Source organism: Hypomesus transpacificus, chromosome 11 (assembly GCF_021917145.1).
Source record: "Hypomesus transpacificus isolate Combined female chromosome 11, fHypTra1, whole genome shotgun sequence".
Taxonomy (NCBI): Eukaryota; Metazoa; Chordata; class Actinopteri; order Osmeriformes; family Osmeridae; genus Hypomesus; species Hypomesus transpacificus.
In genome coordinates this window covers 8,112,931-8,128,248 of record NC_061070.1, presented here as the reverse complement: position 1 = coordinate 8,128,248, position 15,318 = coordinate 8,112,931, and the positions used below count along the sequence as shown (strand labels likewise).

The following is a 15,318-nucleotide window of genomic DNA, read 5'->3' as shown; positions in this document are numbered from 1 at the left end:
TCCATGGACTGAGAACATAATGTTACAGCTAAATGTTTCCTCTATGCACTCATGTTACCAGCACATCCACCAGAGACTGACCCCCATCTCTTTATTCACTCTGTAACCTAGAGGGAAAACGTGATTCAGACCAGCCTGTCTGCATTCTGTAGGCGGTAATACAGTGTCGGAAGAATGACTGTAGTTTGGGTGTCTAGAATTGCCAAAGACAACTGTACTTTTCTGTTACAAATGTGCATTCCATGTCATCTAGTCAGCCACAGTGCATGGTTTTTCAGAGGAAACTAGGGCATGTCTTCAAGTTGGTTGAGAGGTGGTGTTTTTGTCATTTGGGAACCGTATGTTCATAGGTGGATTGCTTACACTGCTTACATATTGTATAACTACTAGAAGCGAAATTACTATGAACTACTATAACTATAAGCTATAGTAACTAGAGCTTTGCACTTGCTGCTTTGTTGACAGTGTAAAACATTGAATGATGTTTTTTTATTCTATAACTCCAGCTCATCATAAGTAATGTTACTAAGACATAAAAGTAATGAAACAAAAAAAAACACAGTCTGAACCCATCACTACGATCATATTGCAAGACCAGTTATGGACGTTTTAGTTCAAGCTCGGATAAGGCAGCCATTGTACTTGATTTTTTATTCTCTGGAGTAAATGCCAAATAGAGCTTTCCAGTAGCTCTAAAACATAGCAATAGTTTCTCTTCATTTGATTCTTTAATCAAAACGTAAAAAAGCTGTGTTGTGGACCACACTTTAAATATCAAGATCACTCTTGAAGCAAACCAGTTGAAAATTGTATTTACTGTTTAATTTAATTGATGTAATGGTCTTGTTTTATCCCTGTCTATGCTACATGGGACTGGAACAAGTTAGGTACTGTAGGGTACCTTTCATTAAGGTCATGACAACAAGAGTACATTTTGACAAAGAATCACTTTACATACAGCAACGATATGCAATGGCATCAGACATCACCTTAGTATTTTCACGTTAACTTCACCTGAGTCAAACACGTAAAGCCCTGTCAAGGAGAATTTGTCTAAACTAAACGTCAATTCACTGTGCTTTCTATCAGCTCCAAGAAATAGTGCATATCTATCTACACACAACATAGAGATCATTCAGCAGACTAGCCGATGCATATGCAAAAAACACATGCTCACGCAGCCACACACACGTCATCACATGAACAGCAAATCACACACCAACCTCCAGAAATCTTACTTTAGCCCTGATATTTTCATTTGAAGAGCTAAGGATGGAGACTATACTAGCCATCTAGGCTTCTTTTAAACATATGAAAAGTATAATTTATTGTTATCAAACAATTTGCCAGCAAATAAATATGTAATTATATGATATGTTTGATATCCATTAAAACTCTTTAACAATACTATAAAAGTACAGGCACATCACTGGCATGTATGAACCCTATGGCACATATTATTTCCTCTTCACCAGAAAGGCAGTAGCAACCCATTTGACAAGATTAAATAGAATATTATCTTTGCAAAATTCCCTTTTGGTCAGTTCAAAGAAACCACTCTGTCATTATTCATCAAGCTTCAGCTAAAGGTCCACTTGAAGTGAAATACCTTTATGTCCACTAGAAATGAAACACCTTGATATCCACTAGAAGTGAAACACCTTCTCCTCGAGTAAGCTGATTGACTTGTTTAGCAGTGTCCTCTCGCTGTCCACAAACCTGTACCCAAACAGTGTCATGGTGGGTCCACACACCTTCTGCACCACCTGTGCCAGGTTGAAGGGTATGCTAAACCTCCACTTCTCTGCCTGCTCAGAGGAGTTCTTCTGGGTGGAGTACACCCCGCTGGCCTCCTCGGTGGTCTGAGTGTTCCTCAGGATCCACTCCCTGGCCTGGGCACTGAACGGTATTCCTGTGAACCTGTACATCTCCTCAGCTTTCTGCATGGGGAAGCGGGCAATGTCCTCATATCGCACCAACATGTACCTCCTCCTCAGCCAGCCGGGACGACTCAGCCCCACTTCCGCCGACATCCTGATATTGTCACAGTTTCCTTTCAGTCGTTTCACTTCCTCGTCATCCTCGGGCACCTCCCCGTCATCTGCCCAGGCCTTCCAGGTCTGGTACTTGGAGGAGAAAGCCACCATACGAGAAGCCAGGATGGCGCGGGGGTCCCTCACCAGCTGGATAACCCTAATGTCCAGACGGGGATCTTCCACCAGTGGCTGAAGAGTGTCCAGCTGCCGGACCCGCACTGTCTTGATGGCGCGGTGCTCCTTGGAGAGGCAGGACTCAGTGGCCAGGGTCAGGTTGAGAGGGCCACAGCGACGGGTCTTGCAGTGGTACCTGGGAAAGGAGGAGTGACATTGCATCATGTTAACATGTGGGGCATCGAGAGAGACAGAGCTGGATAGGTTCTGAAAGAAACTGTATCTACCTCTCAAAAACGTCTCTGACCACCGGCGAACAGACGGGTTCGTCGCAGAGCGACAGGCTGGATTCCCTGCGGAACAGAGCGTGGGTGACATGCTGTTGGGGTGGGGGGTAGATGTACTTTTCCAGGGGGGTGAAATTGCACAGAAACAGCCCCTGGAGGACATCTCTGTAAGCCAGTGCCGACACCGACCCATTGGTGCCCCCAGTGGCCAGCGTCAGCATGCGCTCCACGTGCCACAGCGGCTCAAACAGGTAGAACATGTTCTCGCCATGCTGGTTGAAGAACTCCCCTACGAACGAGGAGCCTGTGCGAGTGGTAGCCAGCAGCAGGATGTGCTTGCGGCCTCTGTTGTAACTGTAGTTTAGGTCTCCCTCCTCCTCCAGCTCATCTGTGGAATCTGAATAGTTCATGTTGGTAAGCGTAGAGAGAAGCTTGCCAAGTATGGACAGGGAGCCATTTTGTGTTTGAGGAGCGGGTATGGAGGTGTTGTAGTCTAGTGGAGTCTGTGGAGTCTGCTGTGGGATCTGTCTCTGGATCAGCTTGTCAGAAACCCTGAGCAGAAAGCATTACAATTTCTGTTTTTATTTTCCATTATTATCAATCATTATCTATCCTTACAATATTCACTGGCAACTTCATTTACCTTGATATGATGTTGCTCTCCTTTTCAATGATGACCAGGGCCACAATACAGATGAAAACTATTGCATATTTGGTCCTCATTCTCAACTGTGGAACTCTGAGGGGACCTTTACACTGGCTGTGTATTGGTCAATAGTGCACGACTGCAGAAGTGTCTGGTCATGACATGCCATGGGGTGGCTTCAGTATGATTCTAGAAAAACAAAGCATGGTTAACTGGGAAAACTTCACAGAGTGCAGGATTTCTACTTCAGTTAATTAAGAAAGAGAGCAGACAGTGAGAGAGTGAGAGGGAAACAGACAGAAAGGTAAGAAGAGATCAAAGAGAACGCGAGTGATATGAGAGAAAAAGAGATTTGCTAACGGACATGTTAACCAAACCATTGGCAATTCAAGAACACAGAAGACAAAGTCAAGTTACATCTCAAGATTTAGCTACCCGTATATCTCTCATCTTATCTCTAATTATATCTCTTTACTTTCATCCAATGGAGAACATGTAGATGAAGTGAATTCTTCATCTGACATGTTAATCAGAGATATACCAGATCTATAGGGACGGAGTGTACAGTGTCCACAGATAGTATTCGTGCAAGCAAAAAACTGTTCCAGTGCCATCACTCTGGAACACCTCCATATGGCACTGAGCCAAAATGGCAAACAAAAAGAGGAGCCAAGGGCATCTTAAATCTTTCTTGCATGAGATTTAAACCCAGTGCGACTCTAACAAAAATCTAATGCCATGTGTTTAGTTTTGAGATGAGTTTCCAAACAAAGCAGCTAAACCCTTAAATATGCCGTTTCAGGCACACTCACAAGCACCACACTGCCCCCTGATTTATTGTGAAATAAATCTTCAAAATAGTTTAGGTGTGTGTTGTTTTATCAAGTAACAACTCTTTAGTGGGAATTTCATGAGCAGAGAATGACCGTGGGCCTGTCTAGGCCTGGGAAATCCTTCAAAAACAACTGTCTTTTTTCATATTTTTTTTCATTTTTCATTCGTTAGGCGGTTAGGTTTCTCTGTTGTACTAAATGCTTGTTTAACTGAAGGATGCATTGGCTATTGTCTGGTGAAACATCTCATTATATTAAACTGAAGAGCCTGAGCTCTTCACCACACTAATATGATAATATTTTTCCATAATGGTGCCACATAGCACCGCTTCAAGAATCTTGAGGACTTGTGCAACTCTGCGATTTTTTTCCCATCCATTATCAAATCAAATGCTACTAAACCTAACAAATCACAGATACAGTGACTTCTTCAGAAATATAATGTATTGGGCTATGTGAGGTTGTTATTCATGTTTCTCTCATTTGGACCTGTCAAGGGATAGAATAATCTGTACAAAGCATATCATTATGGAAAAAATCTAATGTTCTAGCAGCCTCAGAGTGACTGTGCTCTGTAAGTAAATATCTACCAATTATCTGAGCATATTATGCCATAGCCATCAAATTGTCAGACTGAGGCACTTGAGCAGAGCTTTAAACACATTCAAAAGTCACTGAGGCGTTTGACAAATCTGACTATCTGTTCAAGCAGAAACACACATCACTCTGTTTATCATCTCACTACAAATTACATTAATGGCTGTCTTCAACCCTTAAAGCAGCACACTGTATATGTCTCTGTAGTGGAAATACTCCAGGCTAAACGCCTCAAGATAACTGCTACTGTTTATCTACTGATCAATTGAAAAATAATTCGAGCTGTGTACATAGGCTACTGCAGTACATATTATACACTGCGCTGAATATTATAGTGTCACAATGTTTGCAAAATGTATGTTTCAACCCAACATTTTTCTGAAAAATCATGTATGTCCTACACATACCAAGAGACACCGCGACATTAAGCAACAGTAGGTATTTAAGAAGCCCGTAATTAGCCATTCATTTAATTCACGTACACCAATGACATGCTAAAACGTAAACTAGACAATCGTTAATACAAAATGATAATTGAACATTTTGTAATAAAGCATCAGGCTACTACCGACGACTGGGCTCAAGACGTAGAGGCGTTCTATAGGAGATGGCTGCTCCATACCCATAATCATACATAGCATCCTTCAAGAACACACGGATCAAAACCCGAATTTGAAGCTGTGTAACGTAAAAACCAACCTTTCAATGTTTTCTCACATATATTTAAATGAAGAGCCCCTGGTTGGCTTAAGGTCCCTACCATACTCCGTAGTATCGTGCATTGTCTTGAGCCAGCACACACTGTTTCATTGTATCCAAACACGCCGTGTCCTCCTCCGTCAAATGAATGAAAAGCATCCGTAAAAACCGAAAGCATTGACTATCTTTACTGAGGAACAAAGCATATGTAGGACAATCTTAGCCTTTAATAATACTCCGAGAAGATCAACAAAAAGAACAAAAAATAAACGTACACATTTGAAAAGTAATTAATTATAATATTTAAAAAAATTACGTTGTCATATTTACATAAATGTGCCTATTTAAACCGATAACGACATTAGTAAATGTTTTATTTCATTTAACTTTACTCAACTTTTTCTTTGTTCAACTCCAGTGAGCAGCGAGGTAACTACATGAGTAACTTCGACCACACCAACACATTGCTCCCCTACTTGCTTGGGACATCCTGGAGACAAGGTCACGTGGTTCTGGAGCGCCCATTCTTAACAAGGACTAGGCTGTTTTGGATTGCCTAAACAAGTGTCTTCCGGAGGGGTAGTCCCTGAACTCGTTCAAATCATTATAAACATGTCGTGTTTAAACACGATTTAATTTCTTCATCAGTTTATGCACTGTAACGTTCACTTGTTGCTTGGTTGGACTGATTAACAGAAGCACACATGGCAAATTTGAAACAAGACAGAAGTTTGACTGCTGCAACCCACTTAATGTATTGCAAAAATCTTGGGTGTTTGCCTTTCTTACATGATTAATAACACACATAGGCTACTCTAATACACACCGTTGCCTCATTCCATCTCTGAGATTTTACAAATCCCAGAGTCCCATATGTTGAATTAGGGTAAGAAAATCAAAATTGATTAATAATGATTTCAGGCAATTAAATTATGGATCATCTTCTCACATGAATATTTGTATCATACAAATCACCATGTCTGGAATTGCATTCAGGAAGCTTTCCTCTTTACAACAAATGTCAAGTCAATTTTATAAACAGTAGTGCACAGTCCCTGTGATGCAGTTGTTGATTAAGATACCAATGAAACACACAAATACAGATTACATAAACTATAAGTGCACAGTGCCCATGATAAATTTGGTGGCGCACACACACACACACACAAACAGATTTCTGGAATTACAGATAGATAGTGCAGTGCCAGTGATGCAGCTGTTGATGACAGTTCTTCTCAGTGGCTTTGGTACCTATATCTCTCTGATCACAAACTCGCAGCCCTTAAATCCCAATCTAAAAATATGCGGACAGACACACAGAGAGTTTTGGCATTATTGGAGAGATAGCACATTTAAAGACAAACAATGCAAAGTTGTGTACCATAGGACACGCCACAATAAAAAACTAGAGAAGGCTAACATTTTTGGCTGGATGGAGATTTGAACTCATAAGCATACAGTTACAAGTCAGTCTCTCTATCCTCTCTGCTACACACAAACTGTGAAGACTTTTTGAATAGAAAGGCCAGAGTATTAGCTGTAGTCAGCTTTGGGAAAAAGGCTGAGAAACGGTTGACATTTCAAGGTGAAATTGCGCATGGTATTTCCTGTTTAACTATACAGATAATCAATATTATGACAGGCCCAAAGGTTGCGGCTGGATTTGAACCTGTGACTTTACACTTTGCAGGACACCGTCTCAGCCCATTGAGATATTCTCAGTGCTAAGAATCAGTGCAGTCAGTTACTATATGAAAAAAGGTACGCCGTTTCTCCTGTGGCAAGCATTGTTAGATTTGGCCAAAGTTTAAACAGCTGTAATTCAATCATATCTACGTGAAATCGCGTGAAATTGCGCATGATATTTCAGAAGTATGTCATCCTGTTTAACTAAACAGATCATCAAAATGATGACAGGCCCAAAGACTGCAGCTGGATTTTAACCTGTGATCTTACACTTTGTAGGACACCATCCCAGCACATTGAGCTATTCTCAGTGTTGAGAATGAGGTCAGTTACTGTATTAAAAAAGTAAGCTGTTTCTCCTGTGGCAAACATTGTTAGATTCGACCAAAGTCAAAGTTTATACCATGGTCTGGGTGAATACTCGATTCTGATTGGCTGCAGGGGTGTCAATTATCAGGCGATATATGGACACCTACTAAGTAGTTCCAGCAAAACAGTTTGTTCACCTTTTAGGCCGTAAGGTGAACCCTGTTATCGTTTCATTCCGTTCCACAGTCTGGCATCTACACGATCTTTAGCTCATAAAAAAGAACGAGTCGTGCGAAGCTACCAAAAAAAAGTTTGTCGCTGATATGCCAGTCTATTGTCGATGCATCAATGTTTTATGCAGAACTAGTTTCTTTAGAGCGTAATAGGATTTTGGTGGCACGGTTCGACTTTGATGCAGTCATTTCACATCCATTTGCTATTCAACTCGCTCCATAATAGTGTTGCTTTTGTCAACGAAAATTATGACTGAATATTGTCGATCAACAAATCTTTATCACGTGACGAAAACAAGATGAGACGCAACGTAAATGCTGGTTATGTGACGATGACTATACTTAAATGTATAGGGCCTAAAGCAATATTGTTGACGAATAAAAACAAGACGAAATGTGTTTTACAAAATAAAAAATAGATGAAATCTTAAAACGTTATTTTGTCTCGTTTAGTCGCATCATGATTATTAGCCAACTCATGGGGCTGTGGATAATGTGTCTCATTTTAACGTTAGCTTTAGACGTTAGCCACTGGACCAGAAAACGACTGAAACAAACTTGTGTGACTAGCGTGTGTGTGCTTGTTTGTGACAGTGTGTAAAGTGGGTTAACATGTGTGACTAGTGTGTGTACTGTGTGTATGTATTTGTTTGTATGAGAGAGTTTTAAGTGGTTACCTGACTGACTGCATGTGTACTAAGCATCCCTTGTTGGCAAAATACTGTAGCTAGTTTTGTCATTCACATAGCAATCACACTAAACTGAATTTGGCATCAACAACATGACTTTGAATACCTTATTTTAGACCAATACATACATATAAACAAATGATTTTGGCATTAACATGCCTCCCGAGATTACTGGTTAGACTACTTCTGTTTTGATTAAAAAGAGACTAAAACACCATTTTCATTGACTTAAACTAGACTAAATGTCATCGTCTACTAAAACTAGTCGAAAATAGTCATGGATGAGTCTGACTTTGCAGGGACACCAGAGTTTTTGGTGTGACAGTATCCCTCCAGAAACACAGTATGAACAGATAGTCTTAAGGGTTTTCCAGCACACCATAGAAATGCCTTCCACTGCATTACAATAGGGGCACATGACATGTACCTTGGTAATGGCTTAGAGCCCAAATGGTCCTAACGTGTCTCCCTTCTGAGCAGCAGACCATCAGCGTAACGAGGAAACCCAGTTTCTCCATTATGTTGTCTGTTTATTTTATGATAATAATAATTTATTTTTAAATAACGCTTTTCTAAATACTCAAAGACGCTTTACATGTGCAAAGACAAACAAAACAATACAACAGCAAAGATATAAAAGACAAGAGGATCAAACAAAACAAACAAACTTTTTAGTAAAAAAGCTGTGCGAAATGAGTCATGTAGTGGAGGGTAGGAGCAGGGGTTAGCAGGTGAAGGCAAGTTTGAAGAGGTGAGTTTAGAGGGTTTGTTTGAATGATGCTATGGTGGGAGCCTGATGGATGTGGATGGGGAGGGCATTCCAGAGGAAGGGTGCAGCAACTGAGAAGGCCCTGTCACCCCAGGTCCGATGCTTAGCCCTGATGGTCTTTAGAGTGTTTGCGCCGGCGGACCTGAGGCAACGGGTTGGGGCGTGGAGGGGGAGGAGGTCTGAAAGGTAGGGAGGGGCCAGGTTGTTTAGGGCTTTGTAGGTGGTAAGTAATATTTTAAAGTCTATCCTGTATTTGACTGGGAGCCAGTGGAGGTTGCGTAGGATCGGGGTGATATGTTCATAGCGGCGGGTGGAGGTGAGCAGTCGAGCGGCGGAGTTCTGAACATTTTGAAGTTTATTGAGGACTATGTTGGGAGAGCCATAGAGGATGCTGTTGCAGTAGTCAAGTCTGGAGGTTATGAGGGCATGGATTAGAATTTGGGTGGTGGCAAAGGACAGGGAGGGCCGGAGGCATGCAATGTTCTTGAGGTGAAAGAAGGCAGTTTTGGTGATGTGATTGGCGTGGGGTAAGAAAGAAAGAAAGACAGGGTGGGGTTGAAGATGATACCGAGGTTGCGGACCTGGGTGCAGGGGGTGATGATGGAGCCGTCAATATTGAAAAGGTCTGGGCAGAGCGGGTGAGGTGTTTAAATTGCATTTACTATGACTACTTGACGCTGCCCAACTGTTTTTTATGGGGAAGCTAGTTCAGGCATGGCACTGGACCTGTCAGCTGACGTCACTCACACAATCACTGCAGATGTGCTGATTGACAGTCTGGGGCTTTTCAGCGTCATCTACTTCCCTGCATGGTCTAGATCAGTGGTTCCCAACCCTGGTCCTCAGGGCACACCTGTCCTGCATGTTTTAGATGTTTCCCTGCTCAAACACACCTGATTAAAATGAATGGGTCATTTTCTAGCTCTGCAGAAGCCTGCTCATCACCATTCATTTGAATCAGGTGTGTTGGAGTAGGCAGTAGGGAAACATCTAAAACATGCAGGATAGGGGTGCCCTGAGGACCAGGGTTGGGAACCACTGGTCTAGATGTTTCCCTCTTCAACATACCTGATTCAAATGAATAGGTTGTTACCAACCTCCGCAGAAGCCTGCTAACAACCCATTCATTTCAATCAGCTGTGTTGAAGAGGGAAACTTTGATCACAACTTAACCTGTCAAACATGCAGGGCAATGGTTCCCAGAATCAGGGTAGAGGAATAATTCTGTTTACATACATCATACAGTAAATACTACATGCATTCACAGACCTGGACACATGCCCATACATCATGTGTCGCTACATACCTGCATATTGTGCTATTGCTGCCTCCCTCTACCATCCTCAGCTCCTCCATGCTTTCTTCTGTATCGTCACTACAGGATGTTGTCAATGCTCTGTAATGCAAACCCTGTGTGACTTCCCTGACAATGATTTAGTGACATGTTCAAAGACCACAGCATCAACTGAATGCATTTAGAAGTTTAATTGGAGGAACTAGAGAGGGTCCAATTTCTGGGGAAATTGTGCAGTGTGCTTGCGTCGGTTGCCAATTTTGTCCAATTCGTTACGGAATAATGAATATTTCTGTATATTTAAAAATATATAGCCTAAGTGTTACAGACGTGGCCACGCTCCGTCACAAGGTCTGCGCCCAGCTAACACAGTTACGTTGCCTTTATGTTTGTCATTCGATGACCAAACATTCCTTGCCGCAACGTCTTTGGCGATGTTGCGGCAACGTGGGAAGTGAAAGACGCCAGTTAGTAACGGCAACCAAAATGACGTTGCCAGTCCGTAACCGCGACCTCCAGGTAACGTGATTTTGTGACATTGCCAGTCCGTAACCGCAACCTCCTAGCAACGTAATTTTGTGACGTTGCCAGTCCGTAACCGCAACCTCCTAGCAACGTAATTTTGTGACGTTGCCAGTCCATAACTGCAACGTTAATTAAGTAACCTATATTTCTCACTTCTACTGCTTATATTGGGGCGGTTCATATGCAGACCTAATTTGCCCCAACAACTACTTGCTGTTGTATAATAGGCTACATGGTAGCCAATTTTAGGAGGACTATGTTTGTGTGATGTATAGCCTAACTCAAGCTAATCATAAACGAGGCAGCATTACCATGTAACATTCAGTCATTTTATTTCAAACAAAGTGCCAAACAGTGAATTCAAATCTTCTGCCAGTCCCTGCTACAGGTCCTGTCTGTTGGCCCTGACAATGAAGCATAAAATAAGTTAGTGTCCTATCAACTTAATTGCACGTGTGAAAGGGGCTATACAAGTCATAAAAAATCACATCTAAAAAAAGATACATCATCAAAAAAATATGGGATTCTAGTTTTTTGTCACATAGCCATGTGAAAGCTTGGAAATGGAAGCTGCAATCATGATTCATTCATGTGGCATAGATAAAAAAAGATGCTAATTTACACTTCTAAATATTGAAGTGTAGTAAGATTAGAAGTGTAGAATGAAATAGGGTTCGCTTGTCATTTCCCATTGTGCAAGAGGGAATAGTGATAGGCTACGTTTCAGCGTCACATATTTGAAAAAGTTGAATCAAAAAAAGGAAATGTAGTAATCCTGTCTAAAAATGGTTTGAGCCTACTGTATTTCTTCGATTAAACGACGCCCTCGAATTAACGCCGTCCTTGAATAAAGCTGCACAAAAAAATTACATTGTGTAATAAACGTTGCCCTCAATTAAACGCCACACCAAAATAATCAGAAAACGGTTATTTAATTGATTAAATTAAAACACAGTATTTATTACACAAGTGTATCTCAAGTGTACAATATAAAATGTAATTCTCCACTCGCAAATTCGCCCTTCATCAACCCCTAGTTCGCGTGCTATAGATCTGTGGTTCGGCATGCTGCTTCAGATTTCTACACAATAGGTGCGTTCGACATGTGCGGCTGCATGAAACGACTGGCGAGAGTGGCCGCTTGCATTCGGGGAGGAGTTGAAAACGGCTCTGTGAAGTCGGACATTTCAGCTTCTCGTGGTTTGCTGCGTTGACGTCAGTCACGGCCGATTAAGCGCTGTTTGCTTACTTTACTCTATTTATAATTAAACATAGTCTTTCCGTTAGTGAAGAGGCGGAGTAAAACCCTTTCTTCCATAAATGTTTTATTTAATTCAACTGTTTGGTCCGGATTTGAGAATTGGCGAAACTAAAGGTGTCCGAATATTCCAAAACACGTGTCAAAGTTGTCGTGTGTGAGTCTGGCCAATCATGAAATAGCTGTGTCGTCACTTGAACCCGTGCAGTTGCTCTTGAGAAAATGCGCTCAGCTACACAGCCGGCAGTTCTCGAATCGATCTCACGGTACTTTGATGGCGACGTCACAATGACGTTTCCTCGGCGCCGTCTCAAGTCGGACAAAAAGTCTAACCAGAATTCACTGTTTCAAGTCAGCGCCTGCAGCCTGCTGCAGCGCCGCATGAAGTCGGGTCATGTCGAATGCACCTAATGTGGGACACTTTTTGGAAGAGGCTCCAGTATGGAGTCAAATTAGGGTCAATAATATTTTGCATCCATATGAATAGTTTGCATCTGTAGAAATAGTTTAGAGAAAGTTTTGCATCCGTAGAGAAAGTTTTGCTTTTGTAAAAAGGTTTTGCATCGTTGAAATAGATTAGCATCCGTAAAAAGTGTGGTATTTTGCGAAATATTTTTGACCAACACTATTTCTACAAATGCAAAACTATTTCTATGGATGCATAACGATTTCTAAGAATGCATAACGATTTCTACGGATGTTTTTTGACTTGAGGAAGTGAACTGATGATTCACTAAGGCCACTACCCAGTATTACCACATGAGGGTAGCAGTGTTAAAGACTGAGACTGTGGGCTTCAGTGAGAGTACGGTTTGCCTAGTTCAAGCGTTAGAGGGCTTCTTGGTAACGTGATATGAAGCCTAGTTACATGTGCTATAGTATATTCTATGCTACCTAAATTTGTCATGTTTTTTATTTATTTAAATGTGGTCAGGTCAAGTGGTTCTATACCCAACTTCAAATGTTTTTGTTATGCTTGTAATATGTTTCTCCAGCCTTAGTCATCAATTTGCAATAAGACTCCGTTCAACACAATAAGAGACTTTATATTAATATCACCGTGTTCCTAGGTTTTTTTCTTCAATACATCAAATTAAAACTGATTGCAAAAAACAGCATGAAAAACTTGTTTTGCTCATCTGGATTTATTCATGTGTAAGGAAACAATAACCTTGAGTCTTCAGTTGTTTCATCTGCATCACAGATTTAGCTTGTACATTCACAACAAGTGCTTTTGTGTCATATCCTCTCATATGACATTCTGACATTTGCCATATTGGATGGTTTGACAATTATTATACTCATACATGGAGACTTAACCTTGTGTTCTCATTGTTGTGGCTGCTGTCCACTGTCATGATCCACTTTGGCCATTATTGTTACATGGGTTAATCATTCTCTCATCTCTGTATTCATTAAATGAAATTGCTATTTTTATACTGTCTACTGTTCATACATGGGCAGATTGAATGAGTGACCCATTTTTTTTGTAGGATAACCAATATCTGAACCATGCCTTTGACATACCAACTGAGATTATTCATAATCCATAATGGCAAAAGCAGTAGATATTTTGAGGACAGTTGTTCTCAAACACAGACAAATTAAGACCATAGCATACAATTTACCATGATGTTAAGTTTCCGGTTCTATTTTTGACATGATGATACAGTAATATCACGTAAACAAAGTGAAGTCTTTTTTGTTTCTCTCAAATACATTATGCTATAGAGGTTATCTGGGAATTTAGGGATATCATTTTGCACAAAAAAAGCTATCCGTTCCAAATGCATTTTGGATCAATTCACATCTCATTTAGGCCCAATATTTAACAAGTCATGTTGGAACATGTTGTTTTTAATAACTACTGTCATTACATTCCTCTAAAATGTGAATGACCTTGTGAGATTTACGTGCAGGATTTTGTGTAATCCAAAATGTTCTTGTTGATGTTTTTTTTTCAATGAACAAATAGCTTTTTTGGTCTTGTATAATTTGGAAGTTTTTGATCAAGCACTCTTTTCACAGGCATTGGCAGCCTGAAAGCCAAACTCATTTTCAGCATATCCCAGTCTCTTAAAACTGGTCACAAACCGGCAGCCAAACATTATGTTCTTTCAAAACAGCAATATAAACTCAGCAAAGCTCCTATGGCAGATACAGTACACTACGTGTAGGATACATTTAATATGTATTTGACTAATAATAATTTATCTTCTATGGGATGCAACAATGTTGCAGGGTATTGGGGTGATAATGTGTGGGATTTGTTATATTGTGTTTTTGTCTTTTTATATAATATAAATGCGTCCTTGTCCTTTAGCATTAAATACCGGATTTCCCACCAGAAAGAAGTATAATTCTTGTTTGAGTTCTATTCTCACTCTTAAGCAGCAACAGTGAAACAGGTTTGACTTTCATTGGTGAATTAGTGTGACTTTAAACAAATTGTTGTGATTAGATTTGATTAATCTACTGTTTGTACATAACCACATTTCTCCTTCTGGCCAAGGCAATATCTTATATGATATTATGTGTTCCACAGAAGATTTTTTGTTGATGAGAGTATTTGTGGTAAGTAATAAACACTGATCCTACATTTGCCAAGGGTTCTTATTGTCTGTTACTGTTTGTAATCCACATGACGCATTGGTCCTATTATTGAAAATTTCCCATGGGTAGTGTTATGGCTCTGTTCCCGGGGGACAATAGAGGTCAACCTTTGTGGCTGCGGTTGAAGTCACAGGATTAGAAACTAAGAAGATGACATCTGATGAGCATCAGGGGTTTTGTCTATTTGATTCAGAACTCTGATCGTTACCGGTACTCAATTCATAAAGTCTCAGTAGAGCTGAGAGTGTCAACATCAAGCACAGGAAAAGAGAGTAACAAGTACCTTATTAACCAAGATGGAGTACTGTACATTGGTGTTACAGTATCTTTCAGCGAGGCTGATCTAGAGTGACGATCGTGCAGGTTGTGGTAATTGTGCCAGTGTTTGTGATTCCCCTCGTGTCTCTCTAGGCCTGGTGCATTACAAGATGAAAAAGGATTAAAGCACAGTGGGTTAATCTATAGACCTGCCATCTGCCCATGCTCCATGGCATTAGAATAAAACCTAATGCCATGGTTATGGCCGCCCACATAGGAAGGTAACTTGACAGGTGAATTTGCATTGTTCCTCTGTTAATGTTCTCCAGCTTACATTTGTGGACAGTTGTTTCTAAGGTGCATAGAGGTAGACAATTTACTGTAGAAAAGTATAAATGTTTCTATATTGAGGAGAAACTCACTCCACGAAAGGTATATGGAGTATACTTTTAGTAGGTCACATCCAGTATAT

General features: G+C 40.7%; 2 protein-coding genes across 5 annotated transcripts; both read right to left on the bottom strand.

Moving 5' to 3' along the window:
- Positions 1–563: 563 nt before the first annotated feature.
- Positions 564–5,695, bottom strand: chst3a (carbohydrate (chondroitin 6) sulfotransferase 3a). 4 transcript variants are annotated; one of them, XM_047030178.1, is made up of 4 exons: positions 5,610–5,695; positions 3,081–3,272; positions 2,438–2,989; positions 564–2,346 (listed from the first exon to the last, which is right to left on the bottom strand). In XM_047030178.1, exons 2-4 carry the CDS (start codon positions 3,158–3,160, stop codon positions 1,647–1,649), a joined length of 1,332 nt encoding a protein of 443 aa, XP_046886134.1. In that variant the 5' UTR covers positions 3,161–3,272; positions 5,610–5,695; the 3' UTR covers positions 564–1,646. The 4 variants fall into 4 exon arrangements, with proteins under 4 accessions (XP_046886134.1, XP_046886131.1, XP_046886132.1 ...); XM_047030175.1 differs by having other exon boundaries at positions 3,081–5,402; positions 5,610–5,680; XM_047030176.1 differs by having other exon boundaries at positions 5,213–5,664.
- A 3,191-nt stretch (positions 5,696–8,886) lies between these two features.
- LOC124473723 lies at positions 8,887–10,026 on the bottom strand. The gene is made up of 2 exons (XM_047029370.1): positions 9,996–10,026; positions 8,887–9,479 (listed from the first exon to the last, which is right to left on the bottom strand). The coding sequence occupies exons 1-2, from the start codon at positions 10,024–10,026 to the stop codon at positions 8,887–8,889; spliced, it is 624 nt and encodes a 207-aa protein (XP_046885326.1).
- Between the last annotated feature and the right edge of the window lie 5,292 nt (positions 10,027–15,318).

What these genes read in the sequence shown, in the direction of transcription:
- chst3a (XM_047030178.1), bottom strand. Translation starts at nt 3,160, where the DNA reads ATGAGGACCAAATATGCAATAGTTTTCATCTGTATTGTGGCCCTGGTC. An exon ending in GAGAGCAACATCATATCAAG is followed by an intron (nt 2,990 to 3,080) that starts GTAAATGAAGTT and finishes CTTTCTGCTCAG; the next exon opens with GGTTTCTGACAAGCTGATCC. An exon ending in GTCAGAGACGTTTTTGAGAG is followed by an intron (nt 2,347 to 2,437) that starts GTAGATACAGTT and finishes CTCCTTTCCCAG; the next exon opens with GTACCACTGCAAGACCCGTC.
- LOC124473723 (XM_047029370.1), bottom strand. Translation starts at nt 10,026, where the DNA reads ATGAATGGGTTGTTAGCAGGCTTCTGCGGAG. An exon ending in GTTAGCAGGCTTCTGCGGAG is followed by an intron (nt 9,480 to 9,995) that starts GTTGGTAACAAC and finishes CCCTGCACCCAG; the next exon opens with GTCCGCAACCTCGGTATCAT.